The sequence below is a fragment of the Zootoca vivipara genome, chromosome 7 (genome assembly GCF_965207765.1).
Source record: "Zootoca vivipara chromosome 7, rZooViv2.hap1.1, whole genome shotgun sequence".
Lineage (NCBI taxonomy): Eukaryota > Metazoa > Chordata > Lepidosauria > Squamata > Lacertidae > Zootoca > Zootoca vivipara.
In genome coordinates, this window is record NC_142590.1 from 47,958,755 (window position 1) to 47,977,286 (window position 18,532).

General features: G+C 45.7%; 2 protein-coding genes across 3 annotated transcripts; both read right to left on the reverse strand.

Moving 5' to 3' along the window:
* Positions 1-181: 181 nt before the first annotated feature.
* On the reverse strand, positions 182-7,984 carry LOC118088607 (glutathione S-transferase Mu 1). Of its 2 annotated transcripts, XM_035122455.3 has the most exons (8): positions 7,828-7,984; positions 6,147-6,222; positions 3,830-3,894; positions 3,102-3,183; positions 2,869-2,969; positions 2,493-2,588; positions 2,291-2,401; positions 182-434 (listed from the first exon to the last, which is right to left on the reverse strand). In XM_035122455.3, exons 1-8 carry the CDS (start codon positions 7,861-7,863, stop codon positions 342-344), a joined length of 660 nt encoding a protein of 219 aa, XP_034978346.1. In that variant the 5' UTR covers positions 7,864-7,984; the 3' UTR covers positions 182-341. The 2 variants fall into 2 exon arrangements, with proteins under 2 accessions (XP_034978346.1, XP_034978347.1); XM_035122456.3 differs by lacking the exons at positions 3,830-3,894; positions 6,147-6,222; positions 7,828-7,984 and adding an exon at positions 3,943-4,122.
* A 1,270-nt stretch (positions 7,985-9,254) lies between these two features.
* On the reverse strand, positions 9,255-16,714 carry LOC118088605 (glutathione S-transferase Mu 1). The gene is made up of 8 exons (XM_035122454.3): positions 16,577-16,714; positions 14,046-14,121; positions 13,048-13,112; positions 11,156-11,237; positions 10,918-11,018; positions 10,507-10,602; positions 10,305-10,415; positions 9,255-9,504 (listed from the first exon to the last, which is right to left on the reverse strand). The coding sequence occupies exons 1-8, from the start codon at positions 16,610-16,612 to the stop codon at positions 9,409-9,411; spliced, it is 663 nt and encodes a 220-aa protein (XP_034978345.2). The 5' UTR covers positions 16,613-16,714; the 3' UTR covers positions 9,255-9,408.
* Positions 16,715-18,532: the final 1,818 nt, after the last annotated feature.

The window sequence follows — 18,532 nt, forward strand, 5'->3', positions numbered from 1 at the left end:
TTGACAGTGTTGACAGGCTGACAGGCATTGGCACAAGGACATCAGTTGCACTGGGCAATGTTCCTCCTCCTCCTCCTCCTCCTCCTCCTCCTCCTCCTCCTCCTCCTCCTCCTCCCCCCTCTCCCACAGTCAGGTTGTTTTGTGCCCTGTGAGCTCTTGGAATAAGAAGCCAGGACAATTGTTTCAGTATCCTTTTCTTTTTTTATCACAACGACAACCTTGATTAAGAGTCACAACATAACATACATGTTTAAAAGCATGAAGGGATGGTGAATCATTCAAGGGCCATCCCTGATTCCAACACTCATCTACAGAAGCTTTAAGGTCCACATTCTCCTCTTTTATTTTTTATTGCCCCACCTGGCATATTTCACAAAAATGGGAGTCTTCAGGAAACGGCCAGATTTCATGTAGGCAGAAATCTTCTCCAAAGCCTGCAGGAGAGAGTCATTAAACAGCAACAGCATCACACATAGCAAGAGTCTCAACCAGACTCTGGAGGAAACCTGAAAACAGTTGTCTAGGACCCAGAGCCGTCTTTCCCATGGGGCTTACTGGTGCATTGCACCAGGGTGCCAGCCTCTCAGGGGCGCTCCAGCAAGTGGGGGAGCTGCACGGCTTTGCTGGCAGCCTCCCCTTTCCCTGCATGCCCGCCAGCTGCACCCCGCCAACCATGGCGTGCACGCAGCTTCCCTCCCAACCTCTGCGGGGATCGCTCTCCGCCCAAGGATGCTTGGGAGGGAAGCTGCACTCTCCTCCCGCAGAGGCTTGGGAGGGGCGCAACTTCACTCCCAAGCCTCTGCGGGGATCGCTCCCCCGCAGCGGCATGGGGGAGAGTTGCGCCCCCTGATGGCTGGCAGTTACTATCCATGGTAATTTGGGGGTGCTGGGCAGATATTTGCACCCCAGCACCACATCTGCTAAAGACCCAAAATGCTTTGCACTCAGGACATGCTTGCACTCTTCTTATGTGTTTTTGCCCGGCTATCATGTGTCCCTGAACTCTGAGAATGCCTCTCACTTCCTTAGATGGAGGATAGAGATGAGTGTCAGAGTGCATATAGAAATGAGACTATGGTAAAAAAATAAAACTTACAGCAATTGCTCAGCTGCTTTTGCCTCTGGCCCTGACAGTGCCCTCCAGAAGCTTGCCCAGAACAGAATGTGGGCCTTGGCTGAAAAAAGGTCTCTATGCCTGGTATACAGTACAGCAACAGCAGATAGCTTGAAAAACATGACAGAGTTTCTCTGTGGATTCTGCCACACACACAAATACTCTCTCATTATCTGGAGAATCAGACTTTTCTTCTTGTGCAATTTTGCCAGTCTCCTCTCTCTCTCTCTCTCTCTCTCTCTCTCTCTCTCTCTCTCTCTCTCTCTCTCTCTCTCTCTCTGAAGGGGGTGAGGCAGGGGAAGCACATTTCTGCAGGAAAACCCTGCAGAAACACACACACCTGGTGTTAGAATGCACAACTCCTATGTGATACACAGTGTCTCTACCTCACCCCCCATTTAAAAAAGGGTATTTAATATCCATAAGCTAGGGGGTGCACATGTGTAAAGCTGTGAAGGCTGGTACCAAGTGGAACTGCTCAGAAAGGATGAAAGGAAACCAACATGAGGTAAAGCCAGAGCCAATGGCAAGCAGAGCCATAGAAGTCATAGAAGCATAGACTCGGAATGGATCCTGGGGGATCCCAGTAAACAGATTCTGGTTTTGTAACCATTATTCTCCCATCTCAATTCCACAAAGGCAGCACTGAGACTAAGGCCACATTCACACTGTACATTCAAAGTGCTATGATACCCCTTTAAAGAGTCATGGCATCCCTCAAAGAATTCTGGGAGCAGTAGTCCAGTAAGTGCACTGAGAGTTTCTGCTCACAGAGATACGGTTCAGAAATCCCAGAGTTACCTGGGAAGGGGAATTGATTGCTAAACCAATCTGTGGACAGTTGCTCTTAGAGCCAGACAGCAACTTGCAGGAAGCACCCTTAACAAAAACAAAAACAAAAAAAACACCACCCAACTCCCAGGATTCTTTGGAAGAAGGCATGCCTCTTTAAAGTGCTATCATAGCACTTTAAACACAAAGAGTGAGTGTGGTCTGCAGAGGAGGAGGAGGCTGACAGCCAGTGCAACCCTGTGGACTGGTTGTGAATAAAGATGTACTGTATGCAGAAAGGCACAGACTGAGGGAAACAGCCAATATTCATTGGTTGGCGGATCTCACTTCTTCTGCTATGGATAAAAGAACAATTCCTACTGGAGATCAATGCATAAATCTCACCTCAAAGCGGTCAAGGAAATCCTTCAGATTTGGGAACTGTTCAAAGTATTTTGGCTCAAACATCCAGAGCCGTTCCAAGACATCATATGCAAGGAAATCTACATAGGTGATCTAGGAAATCAAAAGAGGAAGACATTTTAAATGGATCCGTAAAACTAGAGAGACATCTTTGTTTCTATAGAATTATACATAGCACGTGTACCTTCTTTCCTGCAAACCACTTCCTGTCCCCCAAATACTGGGAGAGCAGCTTCAGTTCCCCGGGTAACTGCTCCAGGTACTCAGGCTTCAGTTTTTCCTGCAACCAGAAGTTCTTGAATTATTACATACACAGATTCATTTCCAGCTCAACTCTTGTGAAACCTTGAACTACTGACTCCCCAGTAATAGGACTCTCTTTCTCTCTCTAATTCTAATGGTCTTTTGTTCCTCTCCTAGCCCTCAAAGAGCAGAAAGAATTTGTTAAGTCTTACATAAGTGCTATTTTTCGACCCACTCACTCCAAATTGATCCCCAAATCATTCTCGTCATCTGCTGGATTGCCAACTTGGAAGGAGGATTCAAACCACCAAACTCACAAAATCTGGACTGTAGCAAACTCTTGCAAAGGCCATTCTGACATCCATGAGCTGGTTTTCAAGGATATCCATTCCAATCATTTCTTCTTCACTCTCACCACCTGTAGAAACACAACATACACAGAAGGTAAGAGAGCACCTCTAAGCAACTATTTGACAAGAATATTATCAATCAGTTAATCGGTTAATTTTAAGCCGGCATCCAAACAAACACTAGTGCCAAAAAGACTCACACATCTTGTGCTTGCGTGCAATGTATCTCATGATGGCATTGCTTTGTGTGATCTTCGTCTTACCATTGATTAGATAAGGGAGCTAAGGAAAGGATAGGGAAGGTTAATGGCGCCAGTGCAGAAGACCCAGAACACTTCATCGTCCTATCATCCTTGCTGGACAACTTCCCATTGACATAAGATGAACAGTACCAGCAGAAACACTGTCTAAACTGAAATGGCTTCAGGAGAAAACACACTGTTGGGTGTTAGTTTTTGCATCAAAGCTCTAGTATAATTATTTAGGGCTACTCAAGGATTGACGTGGCAATTTTGCACAGAATTTCCCACCACCAATTGGGAAACACTGCACTTGAGAGTTGTGTGTGAGAGTTTAGTTGTGGAATTTACAGGGCCTGGCTTCTCCCCCAGGCACACTTGAAAGGCCCTGGCCTCTGGCTTCCTACCAGCCTTTGCTCTAGCAAGAAGCCAGGGATGCACTGCAAATCTCAACCTCCAGCCAATCCCCTGCTTTAGATTCTGCTCACACACCTGTCTTCATTTTCCACTGAGCTGTGACCTGTACTTGAAGTAGTAGACAGTGAAGCAGAGCCAGATGAGAAAGAGACCAGGACTTTGGCCTGATTGCTCTCACTCATCTCAAAGAAGCAGCAGCAGGAGAAAGACCCCACCATCCCCATCAATGCACAGCGACATGTTGCTGTTTTTCCCCTACAGTTGCTACATACATTTGGGAAGTCCAAGCCCAGCGTCTCCTTCACATTAGTCCACTGACTTGTGTCAAAATCAGGAGCTGTAAATACACATATGAAAAGTAAGTCCATGACAAGTCTGCTCTCACTTCAACACCTGCCAAGCTTGTTTTCTCCTTCATTCCCAGCTTCTCTTGCGTTTTTGGCTCCATTCCTAAGGGGGTTATCAGACGTGAATCCTAGCAGTCTCACGCTGGGAGCAATAGTCCACAACAGCCAGAGTGCCAGGTTGGGGAAGGTTATTCTAGCTGTAGAAACACATCGGCCACTGTCCAAAGTACAACCCATAATTTTAAAGAGGCAATTGCATCTAGAAGTAGATACAGCAAGAGATTATCTGTTCCATTTCAACTCCATCACTAAACATTTTACACGGCCTACATAAAACACACATAGAAACCCTAAAATCATTGAGGTCCACCAAGACATTTGGCATGTATGAAAGCCAGAAGGCATACTCAGAAACACTACGCCACTCTTAAGTGATCTTCAGTGTGCATTGTTTCATGAGAACGTAACCACATTTTTGGCCAGATGAAGGTCTGACCAGATTGAGCAGGAGGCTTGCACTAAGTGGTCACCAGAACTTCTGGGCTGCCTTTGGTTGACTACTGAAGATCAGAGGCAGCAGCTGTGCTGGGATTTAATCCTACTCTTTCTTGAAAGTCACATAAAAAGCACAAGCTACTTCTTTTAAAAAGCTCCATCTATTTCCAAATGTTCTTGGATATTTTGTTTTCTCTGCTCTCCACAATTCCCACAGCTAGATGATTCAAAGACACTGAGCAAAAAACCAAAGCAACTGACAAGAATCCTAACTGCTGAAGGGATTCATTGTTGGTCAAGAGATATGCACATGATTTCTGTATTGTGAGCAAGGTCAGTGATAAGTAGCAAAGGTTCAAAGAGGTTCTCTGTATCAAGGCGGCAGGAGGTGGAACAGGATATGAGGGCTTAGCCACTGTTTTGGAAGGGGAAAGCCATAATGGCATTAAAGAACTATTTCCCCTCTTGTCACTGCTTCAGGTGGAAAGTGTGTTTAAGAAGAAACATCATAGCTGAGCAATTTGGTGTAAGAAGTTATGAGGCCAGCTTCAGAGCTCCAGATTTCAGCCATAACAAAAACTTGTTTTAGCGACTTCTTTTTAAAAAGCCAATTACCATCGCTCTTCCACATACATCTGTTGTGGTTAACATCTGCCCCACAAGCCAGATAAGGCCCAGCAAAGGTCCCAAATTGGCCCATGAAGCCATTTCTTCCAATCACACTTGCCCTACACCTGGCATCCTATGTGATACTAGGTGTTGGGCAGGTACCGTAAGTATGTGGCTGCAAAGAAACAATTGGGACTTTGAAGTGTGCTCCTAAGTATGGGTCCTTAGCAAGGAAGGCTTTCTGTAAGCCCCAGTCAGCTGATTGGCACTGACACCAAGCCCTGTTGGGATTGGCTACCCTGTGTGGGCAAAGGAAAACTCTTCACCTGCCAGCATGGGGTCATCAGATGATTGTGGAAGTGGCATTTGAGAGCATGTCTGAATCTGACCCACTGGCCGGATTCAGCTCCCCACCCCAAAACACATGCAGTACAGTAGACCCTCTAGTTACATACCACTCTGGATACGTAACTTTCGGCAAACCCAGAAGTGTATACTTCTGGGTTTCACTGCATGCACATGCGCAGAAGCATGCTGCTCACTGTGCGCATGTGCAGAATTGCTTGATCGTGCCATGCGCGTGCACAGAAGCAGCGCCTCTGTTCTAATTGCTTGCTCCGCCTCCTACTTCTTGGAGATTCAGGTGCAGCCAATTCCTCCTCCTCTGGACTTGAATCCAACTCCCTCCTACCACCTGCATCTTGCTCCTTCATCTCTGTGCTGCTGCGAAAACCTACAGGCAGCCTTCCAGAGAGAGAAGGGCTTTATCTTGCTTTCGTTGTGTGAAAGAATCAAGTTTCTCCTTTCCTCTGCCTCTTCCTCCCCCTTACAAGAGGAACATTGTAAGTAACAGCTCACCCATGCCTTTAAGACAGGCAATTCCCGTGTTTAAAATACTTATACCTTAGAAGCTACAGTGAACCTCTATGTCAATTAACAGCTACATTTAATCAATGGGACTCCAAAGCTGCCTTACCAAGTCAGGAAACCAAATGCCATTTTGCTTCCAGCAGTGACCAATCAAATGGCTCTGGGAAGCTCACACGCATGGCAGGAAGAAGGTGGCTATAGCTTCCTGCTTGTTTGTCCCTAGGCTTTGACAATGCAACTAGAAACTCCTCTGGAATCAGCTCCTTACCATCTCCAAACACATACTGCTTGTCCTCATATGGGGTACCTGTGTATTCTAGCAGGAGTCGGATCGCACCAGCAAGCTGCAGGAAGAATAGTGGAAGAATAATCACCACTGGTAGAAAAGCCAGCAAACTATATCTGCTCCAGACTAGCAATGACCCAAGGCAAAAGATGTTGGCATCCTTCTGAAATTTCACAGATGAAGATAGCAGGTGCTTGCAACCAGGGCAGTCTCGAGCAGGTCGGCCGCCCTGGCGCTGAGGGGCGGAGATCGCTCCGGCGCCCCCGCCCTCGCAGGGCGCAGCATGGTGTCCGCGCCCCTGCCTACCAGCCCGGCGCCACCGGGGGTCTACCTAGAGCCGGCCCTGCTTGCAACTGAAGGTTCCTGTCCAATAGCACCTGGCACCACTGAAACCCGTTTCATCTCAGTGGCTGTGATCAGACATGACAGGAAACCACGGTTTTTGGTGACAGAAATGAGCCTACCATCAAGGTTTGGGTGCTGGGTGTACTTTTTCAAGCATAGGAACAAGATCAAAAGCTTTCCTTTCTCATTTTGATTAACTGCAGCTTGTCACCCAAAGTTTAGAAACTGTGGCCTTGTGCTGGTTATTTGTCTCCTGGAGAGGTCAGGGCCGGATTTAGGTTTGACAAGGCCCTAAGCTACTGAAGGTAATGGGGCCCTTTCTATGTCCAGCTGTCCTTTGTCAACAACAAATTGCCGCTGTTTTTTGTGTTGAATATATGCTATATGGTAATTTATAGACCTAATAGGTATCTAAAGCCATTTGCACATGTTGCCATGCAACCAGTCCATGCAGAATGTAGGCACCCTATACATAGAAATGAGCAAACCAGGGAGCAGGCTAGCTGGCAGGGCCCATTACTTACATCATAGGAGCCTACACAACACAAAACGCTGTTGCTGTATGTAGGTTTTATTTAATTTGTTTTTTTATCTTATATTTTGGAAATGTACATCCAGTTTTTTTTCCTTTAATTTTTTTTGGGGGGGGGGGGTAAACTATAGTTTGTTTAGCTTATACCTAAATCTGGCACTGGGTGAGGTGTCAGGAGAACAAAGGAAGGGAGCTCTGTGTAAATGGGTAAAGCCGTCAACTCCCATATAGTTAGAAGCAGACACGTGGAGCAGCAGCCTGATAAAAGCCCCCGCGTACTCCGTCCGCCTTTCCCCAGCCGCTGGCCCGAGGGATCAGCTGGGGATCTCCAGCAAAGCGCCTCGACGGCAGCGCACTTCCTCAGCGCGACCAGCAGGGACCCGGGCTCCTTCGAGGAAAGGTCCCCGAGGGACTTCTTCCTCCTCGCCTTAGAAACCACTCGTCCTCGGGGGCACACAATGGCACCAGGTTTCTCCAACCAGGGCTTAAACAACGGCTGGCTTTGGGCCCGCGGCCCCTGGACGGCGCCGGTTTGCGCAGGGGGCACCCGCAGGCGCGACTCCCTCCGTGGGAACAGCGAGTGCCTCGGAAGGCTCTGCAAAGCGAGGCAGGAACCCCAGACTCAACAGGCGGACGGGGAGCATAGCTGCCAAGTTTTCCCTTTTCTCACAAGGAAGCCTATTCAGCATAAGGGAATTTCCCTTAAAAAAGGGATAACTTGGCAGCTATGACGGGGAGGGGGTGCGCCTCTTCGGGTCTCCCTCCCTTTCTGCGCAAAGAACTCACCCCTCGGATGTCCCAGTAGCCCAAAATCATCGTCATGTTGCCCGGCGCCGTCCTCTCCTCTCCCGTCGAGCTCCCTTCCTCGCAGCCTCACTGCCTGCAGCCACTGTGGAGGAGGGAGCGAAGCAGCAGTGCCGTCGAGTTCAGCTTTTTAAAGGGCCGGAGCCCTTTATTAATGTTTTTAATTAGGTGGGCAGGCATGGAAGCAATGTTTTTGGGGTGGCTTTTATTAGAGTTTATAAAACCTGCAAATAAACATAATCCTAAAAGTAGCTTTATTATTACACATAAGCCTGCAAACTCATATTAAACCTGCTTCCGAGAACAGGTGCTTCAAAATTTGCTCTCAACTCAGACTGGGAAGAGTGTTTTGATTTTAAACCCATGATATTGTACTGTGATATTTTTATGTCCTTCACCATGTTATATATATTTTTATGAAAGTGTGGCCTATAATAAAGTTCCAAAATGACCTTATATTGGGGAGGTGGATTGAAATTTATTTATTTTTTAAAAAGGTCAAATGAGAAGCATGGGTGAGACTTTGGGGGGGGGGGTTCTTAACTGCTCAAACCGGTACATGTCTCCTCAGAAGTAAACCCCACTGAGTTAAAGGGGACTTTCTCAATAGTAAGTGGGCTCAAGACTTGGTACAGACAACTCCCAGAAGAGTTCAGCTGGAGAGCAGCCAGATGCTACAGACTGAAGCCAGTTATCAGAAGAGAGGACTTTGGACAGAGTTCAGTCTTATTAATAATTATTAAAAAGTGGCACAGGGAATTAACCCCTGAGGGACTTTTTCTCCTCCATACTGTATTAAAGACTGTTACCTATTCCAACAATGCACACACACACACACCTGTTTTGCGCCATGTCTTCTACTGCATATCTTTATTGAAAAATTGACTGGTGTAATATTAAGGAAATTACTAATTAAAAAAAAATACTACTGACGGCTCGCGTAGAAAAGCCTTAACTGGAAGGATTGGCATGCTAGCACTTACATATCGGGCACAGAACCTGCTGCATTAGACCACAATGCTTCCTGCCAGTGCCAGTGTATTTGGTTGGCAGGTATTTGTTGGCACAGTGCACTGGGCAATGTTGCAGGGGGCAACCTCCTCCTCCTCCTCCTCCTCCTCCTCCTCCTCCTCCTCCTCCTCCTCCTCCTCCTCCTCCTCCTCCTCCTCCTTCTTCTTCTTCTTCTTCTTCTTCTTCTTCTTCTTCTTCTTCTTCTTCTTCTTTCTCCTCCTCCTCCCCCCCTCCTTTCAGGTTGTTTTGTGCCCTGTGAGCTCTTGGAATAAGCTCTTTTGATAAGCAAGTAGCCACCAGCTTGGCTTGCTGGCAGCATTTTAAACCCAATTTTAAAACATGGGAATGGAGAATTTTTTTCTGGCTGCAGGGCAGCAAACTAAGAAGCCAGCACAATCTTTTCAGTATCCAATAGTTTTTATTAATGACAGTCTGGATTAAGGGTCACAGCATAACAAACATGTTTTAAAGCATGAAGGGGTGGTGATTCACTCAGGGGCCATCATGGACGCTAACACCCATCTGCAGAGGCTTTAAGGTTCACGGTCTCCTCTACACTTTTTCATAGCTCCACTTGGCGAGTCTCCAAAAGATGGGAGTCTTCATGAAACGGCCAGATTTCATGTAGGCAGAAATTTTCTCCAAAGCCTGCAAGGGAATAGTCATTAAACAGCAACACATAGCAAGAGTCTAAACTAGACTCTGGAGAAAAAATGAAAATAGCTGTTTAGGACCCACAATGCTTCAGAAATGTTTTTGCCTGGCTGGAATGCCTCTTGCTTGCCTGTAGGGGTGTACCTAGGGGTTGACCAGGTTGCCCCACCCCCTGGCAACTAACACAGCCAACTACAGTGGACGTTCGGGTTGCAAATGTGATCCGTGCGGGAGGCACGTTCGCAACCTGCAGCGCCGCATCTGCGCACACGCAGGTTGCGATTCAGCGCTTCTGCGCATGCGCAAAGTGAAATTTAATGCTTCTGTGCATGCGCGAGCACCGAAACCCGGAAGTAACCCGTTTCGGGACTTCCGGGTTTGGTGCGGCGCGCAACCCGAAAACACACAACCTGAAGTGGCCGTAACCCAAGGTATGACTGTAATTCTGGTTTTGTCCCCATGCTACTCCCTGCTTGAATTCTATAAAGGCAGCACTAAGACTACAGCCACATGCACAATGTGCATTTGAAGTGCTATGATACCCCTTTAAAGAGTCATGGAATTCCCCCAAAGAATTCTGGGAGCTCTAGTCCTTTAAGTGTGCTGAGAGTTTCCAATCACAGAGCTATATTACAGAGTTCACAGAGTTGCCTGGGAAGAAGGAATGATTGCTGCACCACTCGGGGCTGTTGCTGTGGGAGACAAAGAGCAACTCGAGGAATTGCATTTCCTTTGCTATCAATATAAGAACAATTCCTACTGGAGATCAGTGCAAACATCACAGTAAATCTCACCTCAAAGCGGTCAAGGAAATCCTTCAGATTTGGGAACTGATCGAAGTACTTTGGCTCAAACATCCAGTGTTGATCCAATATGTCATATGCAAGAAAGTCTACATAGGTGATCTAGAAAATCACAAGAGGAATACATTGTAAATTGAGCCCTAGAACTAGAGAGACAACTTTGTTTCTATAGAATTATGCATAGCACGTGTACCTTCTTTCCTGCAAACCACTTCCTGTCTCCCAAAAACTGGGAGAGCAGCTTCAGTTTTCCAGGTATCTGCTCCAGATACTCGGGCTTCAGTTTTTCCTGCAACCAGACATTCTTGAATTATTAGGTACACAGATTGATTTCCAGCCCAACTCTTGTGAAACCTTGAACTACTGACTCCCCAATTATAGACTTCCTTTCTCTCTCATGCCTGCTTATTGGTTGTAACTTTACAGACTTTTGTTCCCCTCCCAGTCCCACAAGAGCAGAAAGAATTATTTGTTCAGCCTTACGTAAGTGCTATCTTTTGACCCACTCACACACCATACTGATCCCCAAATGATTCTCAACATCTGCTAGATTCCTGATCAGTTCCAATTTGGGAAGGGGGGGGATGCAAACCACAAAACTCACAAAATCTGGACTGTAGCAAACTTTTGCAAAGGCCATTCTCAGATCCATAATGTGGTTTTCAAGCATATCTATTCTGATCATTTCTTCTTCGCTCTCACCACCTGTAGAAACGCAAAATGCACAGAAGGTAAGAGCATACCCATGAACCAACTATTTGGCAAGAATATTATCAGTCACTTAATTAATTAATTAGTTTTAAGCTGGCATCCAAAGAAACACTAGTGCCAGAAACACTCACTCATCTTGTGCTTGCGAGCAATGTATCTCATGATGGCGTTGCTTTGTGTGATCTTCGTCTCACCATCAATTAGATAAGGGAGCTAAGGAAAGGATAGGGAAGGTTAATGGCGCCAGTGCAGAAGACCCAGAACACTTCATCACCCCGTCATCCTTGCTGGACAACTTCCCATTTACATAGGAGAAACAGCATCAACTTGAAAGGCTTTCTACACTGAAACGGCTTCAAGAGAAGCCATTTCACACTGCTGGGTGATAGTTTTTGCATCCTAGGTGTAGTATAATTACTTAGGGCTGTCCAAGGATGGACATGGTAATTTTGCACAGGATATCCCAGTGGTAAAAAACTTGAAAGATGGGATGAAGCAAGCCCTGGGCTCCAGTAGCTCCATCCAGAGGCAGTCTCTATGGGAAAAGATCAGCGAAGGAACAGCAGGAGCACATAAGGGATGTCTTTTTCCTTTCTGGTCTAGCCTCTTCTTTTAACAATGTGCCTTCTTTCTTTTGACACTCAGCAGCTTCCAGTCTTTCTCAAGTCCCCCAAGTCCCACAGAATCTTTGGGGAAAGTCTTGCACATTAAATGTATGGTGTTTAAGGTGTGTGCTTCTTGTTTCATTGAATGGAGAATAAAGACAGGGCTGGAATAAGATCTTTAGAGGCCCTAAGCCAGGCATCCCCAAACTGCGGTCCTCCAGATGTTTTGGCCTACAACTCCCATGATCCCTAGCTAACAGGACCAGTGGTCGGGGAAGATGGGGATTGTAGTCCAAAACATCTGGCGGGCTGACGTTTGGGGATGCCTGCTAAGCACTTAATAATAATAATAATAATAATTTATTATTTATACCCCGCCCATCTGGCCGGGTTCCCCCAGCCACTCTGGGCGGCTTCCAACAAAACAGAAATTCTAAAATACAGAAATCTCTAAAATACAGAAAGATTTTGGTGCCTCCATATATATCTAATTCAAAATATAACAACAATAAACCATAAAATAAAATTATATTTTTTCAAAATAAAACAAAACCTATAGTAAGATGGAAAATAATGTTTATTTTTTACACTTTATATCTGAAAAATTTTCTCCCACTTTTTCTAATTGCAAAGTCTTTGATCAGATCCTCATAACTAATCTTCCAGAACACACCTGCTTCTATACTTGGTAGACATAAGGCATCCAACCTATCTTGTTGCATAGTTGTTCTGCTGGGATTTTTGATAATCTTCAACTGAGAAAATGAACACACAACTAAGCAATTTCTGACCACTAATATTAAAAATCTGGCAATGGAAAATTTCTGTGGTGCCCTACTTGATGACCTAAGCACGTGCTTATTTTGCTTAATGGTTAGTCCTGCCCTGGACAGAGAGATGGTTGAGAGAAAATGTGCAGAAACTAGCCTAAGGCATAAAGGTAAAATTTGCATTGCTCCACCCACTTTTGCCTGTGGCCCTGCCCAGGACTGGCATGTGGCCCTTGGAAAGCTGCTCAGAACAGAACACAGACCTCATAAACTAGAGAACTGTGCATGAGAATTTGGTTGCGGAATTTACAGGGCCTGGCTTCTCCCCCCAGGCACACTTGAAAGGCCCTGGCATCTGGCTTCCTGGCAGCCTTTGCTCTAGCAAGAAGCCAGGAATGCACTGCAAATCTCAACCTCCAGCCAACCCCCTGCTTTAGATTCTGCTCACACACCTGTCTTCATTTCCCACTGAGCTGTGACCTGTACTTGAAGTAGCAGACAGTGAAGCAGAGCCAGATGAGAAAGAGCCCAGGACTCTGGCCTGGTTGCTCTCACTCATCTCAAAGAGGGAGCAGCAGGAGAAAGACCCCACCATCCCCATCAATCTACAACGACATGTTGCTATTTTCCCCCACAGTTGCTACATACATTTGGGAAGTCCAAGCCCAGCGTCTCCTTCGCATTAGTCCACTGACTTGCGTCAAAATCAGGAGCTGTAAATACAGGTATAAAAAGTAAGTTTTCTCCCTCATAGCCAGCTTCTCTTGTGTTTTTGGCTCCATTCCTAAGGGGCATGAATTATCAGGCATGAATACTACCAGTCTCATGCTGGGAGCCATAGTCCAAAACAGCCAGAGTGCCAGGCTGGGGAGGGTTATTCTAGCTGTAGAAACTCAGGGCTGAATTGGCCACTGTCCAATATACAACCCATACAATTAATTGCATACAACAGCAAGAGATCATCTGTTGCATTCCAACTCGCATCACTAGAACATTTCACGCGGGCTGCATTAAACACACACACAACCCTTGAATCCAACCAGGAAGTTTTGCATGTATAAAAGCCAGAAGGCATACTCAGAAACCTCAACCTCAGCTCTCCAGATGTTTTTGGCCTACAACTCCCATGATCCCTAGCTAGCAGGACCAGTGATCAGGAATGATGGGAATTGTAGTCTCAAAACATCTGGAGGGCCGAGTTTGAGGAAGCCTGCCTTAAGTGATCTTGAGTGTGCATGGTTACTTGAGAACATAAAGGGCTTTCTGGCTCAGATCAAGGTCCTCCTAGCCCAGCTATCTTTGCAGGAATCCCAGGAAGGAGGCCTACACTAAGTGGCCTCCAGAATTCGACAACTGCTGTCTACCTTCAGTCCACCCCTAAAGATCAGAGCCAGCAGCTGCACCAGGATCTAATCCTACTCTTTCGTGAAAGTCAAATAAAAGGTGCAAGTTACTAAAAAAAAAACCCCATCTATTTGCAAGTGTTATTGGATGTTGTTTTCTATGCTCTCCACCATTCCCACAGCTAGATAATTCAAAGACACTAAGCAAATAAAATAAAATAAAATAAAATAAAATAAAGCAACTGGCAATAATCCTAACTGCTGCTGGGATTCACAATTGGCTGCAAAGGGACAGCTCCTTACCATCTCCAGGTGCATATTGTTTGTCCTCAAATGCGGTCCCTGTGTATTCCAGAAGAAGCCGGATTGCATGGGCAAGCTGCAGGAAGGAAGAGACAAATATTTAGTGGCAGAATAATCACCAGTGGTAGAAAAAACAGATGATTACATCTGCTCCAGACTAGCAATGGCCCAAGGCAAAGGATACTGACATATTTCACAGATGAAGATAGCACATGCTGTCCAAGGTTACTATTCAATAGCCTCCTCGCATTACTGAAAACCCTGTTGCAATGTTGCATGTCAGTGGCTGTGATCAGACATCACATAAAACCATGGTTTATTGTGACAGGAAGGAGCCTACTCTCAAGCCTTGGGTGCTCCCCACTCCTTTTCAAGCATAGGCGCAAGCTCACAAGCTTTCATTTCTCATTGTGATCAACTGCGACTTGTCATTCAAACTTGACAAACAGTGGCTGCATTCAGATATTGTGCTGGTCACACAATATGGTTAGGCAGATTAGCTAGTGAATAGTCCAAGCATTCCTACTTAGCACCTCCCTTCCTCCCAGTAGGAAAACAGACCCTGGAGTGGCTGTCTTGGTGGTTTAATATAGTGCTTGTTGTTTGCTTTCCTGAACAAACAACAAGCAGTGTAATGCTAGGATGGTGTGTTTCACCATTAGGAATAAGCTGGGCAGTGAGACTAGCTAATTTACCTAGCAGTGTTTAATGGGCAAGCTTTACATCTGAGTGGCAGACTGTGATTTATCTTAACTATGGTTGAAACTATTCAAGTCAGACTTGCTCCAATAAACCATGGTTAAGATTAATCAGCTTAGGGTTTGAATGTTCGAATTGTAGTTAAGAATGTATGGACCTCCTCATATTGGGAGGAAAGAGAGAGAGAAGAGCGTGAAAGCCCATGAAAATGTAAACAGAGTCACTGTAAACCATGGCTTACACGGTCTGCTCATTTAATCTACAGGATAATAAATCTTATTTCAGAAGTGTTCCAGGTGGTCCTTGGGATAGCTGGGATAGCTCAGTCGGGAGAGCATGAGCCTCTTAATCTCAGGGGGTTGGAAGAGATGACCCCTTGTGGTACCGCCCAACTCTACAATTCTTTCTTTCTAGGATGTTAAGTGCCTTTCCAGGAGCTCTGGAGGCAGGGGCAAGCTGGTACCTTGAACAAAGATCTGGGGCCAGGGAGCAGGATGGGGCTGGGATGTGCTTTTCCACCTGCACAGAGCTCAGGAAGAAAAGAAAAGAAAAAAAGACGTGGCCAATCTGCCTCCTTAGGATGCCAGAGACGTGGGTCTGCCGGAGGGAGATAGCTGAATTTTTGGCAAGATGGAACTCGCTCCTTCTCCTCTTGCACCACCATCCCTGCTTTTCACTCTCTCTGATGACACTGTCTGTCACCCAACCCTTTTTGGCACCGGATTGAAGAGGGAAGAAGGGGAGGGAAGCGGCTCCGCGCCGGGATTGGCTGCTCAGCTGCCCGTCGGGGCGTATCTCTGAGCTTCCCCGTGAAAGTCAAGGGGGGAAATCACGGCCACAGGAAACGCGCTGACGATGCAATCCCGTCGCCCCCGCGCCAAAGCCGGAATTTCAGGGAACTCAAGGTCTGGCGCTGAGTCACGCCATCTCCGCGTGGGGCCTGATGCTGTCCACACGGGCTGGCAGCGACTCTCCGGGCTTTCAGACCGGGTCTCCCCCACAGCTGCCTGGAGACGGCGGCGATTGATCTTCAGCGTGCCAAATAGATGCGGTAGCGCCGGACGATTGATTGATTGATTGTATTTCTATGATGCTTTTCATCCAAATGAGAATCCCAAAGCAGCTTACATACAATAAATAACAATAACTCAGTGCCGGATTTACCTATAAGCTAAACAAGCTATAGCTTAGGGTCCCACTCTCTTGGGGGGGGGGGGGCGAAAAAAATTAAAGGAAAAGAATGAATGTCCATTTCCAAAATATAATATAAAAAACAAATAAAACCTACATACAGCAACAGTATTTTGTGTTGTGTAGGCTCCTATTTGTTATGTGCAAATGGCTTTAGATACCTATTAGGGACATAAATTACCATATAGCATATATTCAGCACAAAAAAACAGCGACAATTTGTTGTTGACAAAGGACAGGTGGACATAGAAAGGGCCCCATTACCTTCAGTAGCTTAGGGCCTCATCAAACCTAAATCCGGCCCTGATACGGTAGTAGAATATCCTTGTCTTTCCCCGAGTTGGGTGGCTTAGTAAGCGGGGAGAGGGTTGCAGCCTGAGCCTCTCGCAGGACTCCGGCAGCCCGTTTTCCTGCCTGTGATTGTTTTGACTCCCAGGCAGAAGTCAACGGGCGAAGTTTTCTACCGCCGCTCCAGATGCGTCTTCGGAAAGCTGCACCTGTTGCACGTCTGCCTGCGAGGCACTCATAGAATAGACGCCCGCCCATCAGAAGCAGAGCGTGAGTGTTGGTCAAAGACCGGAGCCCTACTGGCCAAAAGACATCCCCAGCCTGCCCCCCCTCCACCAAGGACCCCGACGTACCCCACGGATATCCCAGTAGCCCAGCGTCACCCCCATCTTCCTCCGGCGTCCCTGGCTGCTGTTGCTCGGCTCAGGCAGAAGCAGGACCCCCGCTTTCGTGGAAAGGCTGAGCGCCGCTTTCAAACTTGCCCGGCGAGTTTCCGGGAGGAATGTGGATGGGCGACTCCCATTGTGAGCTTAGTATTACCGATGCGGGCTCCGCCCCAAATGCCTCTCGTTTCCAGGGTCTTGCCTCGCCTCCCGGCCTTGGAGCCTTTCCTCCAACCTCGCCAGTCAGTTCTGTGTCCTCGTAGCTGCGTGGGACTGTCAGCTCCTCCTCCTCCTCCAGCCCCAAACCCATTGAAAGCAAACGCTCCTCTTGAGATGATTGTCCGGCAGCTTTGCAGATGCTGGTGATCATTTGCACAGCACAGATCTCTTTGCAAAGAAGACTTTTAGAAAGGTCAGAGACAGGGGTTGTGAAGATCTCCAAAAGATGCAGAGCAAACTAGGTGAATTGAGAGTGATGCACAGTAGAACAGAAAAATATATATAGTGCTATGTGTTTTGGGCGTGGGGAGTGTTAAACTGTATGCCTGACCTTTCTAATCCCTGCGTCCAGCAAGTGATGAAATCTAATCTTCTAATTCCTGTAATTCCTGTAATTCCTATATATTCTGCATATCCGAATTCATTTAATTTGCTCATTTAATTATTTATTTTAAATATATACTCTTATGAAACTGCAGATTATTACAATAATCCTGCTAATGTTTTTATCTGTTTGCAATTTATCTGTAAATATTCAATAAACCATTTCCATTCTTTTATGAAAAGTTTGTTATCTTGATTTCTTATTCTTTCAGTAAGTTTCACCATTTCTGCATATTGCGTAAGTTTTTGAATCCATTCTTCCTTTACTGGGACTTCTGCTTCTTTCCACTTTGGGGCAAGTAGCATTCTTGCTGCTGTAGTAGCATACATAAATAAATTTTCTATACAATTTAGGTAGTTCTGTCCCTATAATTCCCAAAAGAAAAGCTTCTGGTTGTTGTTTTTTTATAAAAGTTATTTTGAACATCCTTTTCAATTCATTGTATATCATTTCCTAGTAAGCTTTAACCTTACTTCAAGACCACCACATATGATAAAAATAACCTTTCTCTTCACATTTCCAACACTTGTTTGATTTAGATTTATACATTTTTGCCAATTCACTCAGTGTTACATACCAATGAGATATCATTTTCATATAATTTTCTCATAAACCACAACCTGCTGTAAATTTTATATCCATATTCCACAATCGTTCCCATGCTTCCATATCTATATTATGACTGATATCTATTGCCCAGTGTATCATTGAGGATTTTACTTGCTGATCCTTTGTCTCCCATTCCAATATTACAGTATATACATTTTTGTTGTTGTTTAGTCGTTTAGTCATGTCCGACTCTTCGTAACACAACACTTTTACATTACATTCCAACAGGTCTCTCTCCAGTTGTGATATATGTTCCCCAAACCCCTGTATCCTATCTTTCTCAAATACTTCATTCAAATGATGATATTGTAACCATGTTGTTAATTTCCCAGATAATTCCTTAAATTCTTTTAATTTATACTCTCCTCCTTCTTGTTTGAATAAATTTCTATAAGTTGTCCACCCTTCTTTCATTTCTTTTTCTTTACTGCTATAGCTTCCAGCAGTGAGAGCCATAATGGTGTTCTTACCTCTAATAAATTCTTGTATTTATCCCAGGCATAGGCAAACTCGGCATTCCAGATGTTTTGGGACTACAACTCCCATCATCCCTGACCACTGGTCCTGTTAGCTAGGGATGGTGGGAGTTGTAGTTCCAAAACATCTCGAGGGCAGTGTTTGCCTATGCCTGATTTATCCCATACTCCATTCCCTCCCTCAACTCTTGGATAGCTAGAAAGACAGAGGCAGAGTTGAGAGGGCAGTGATGTGGC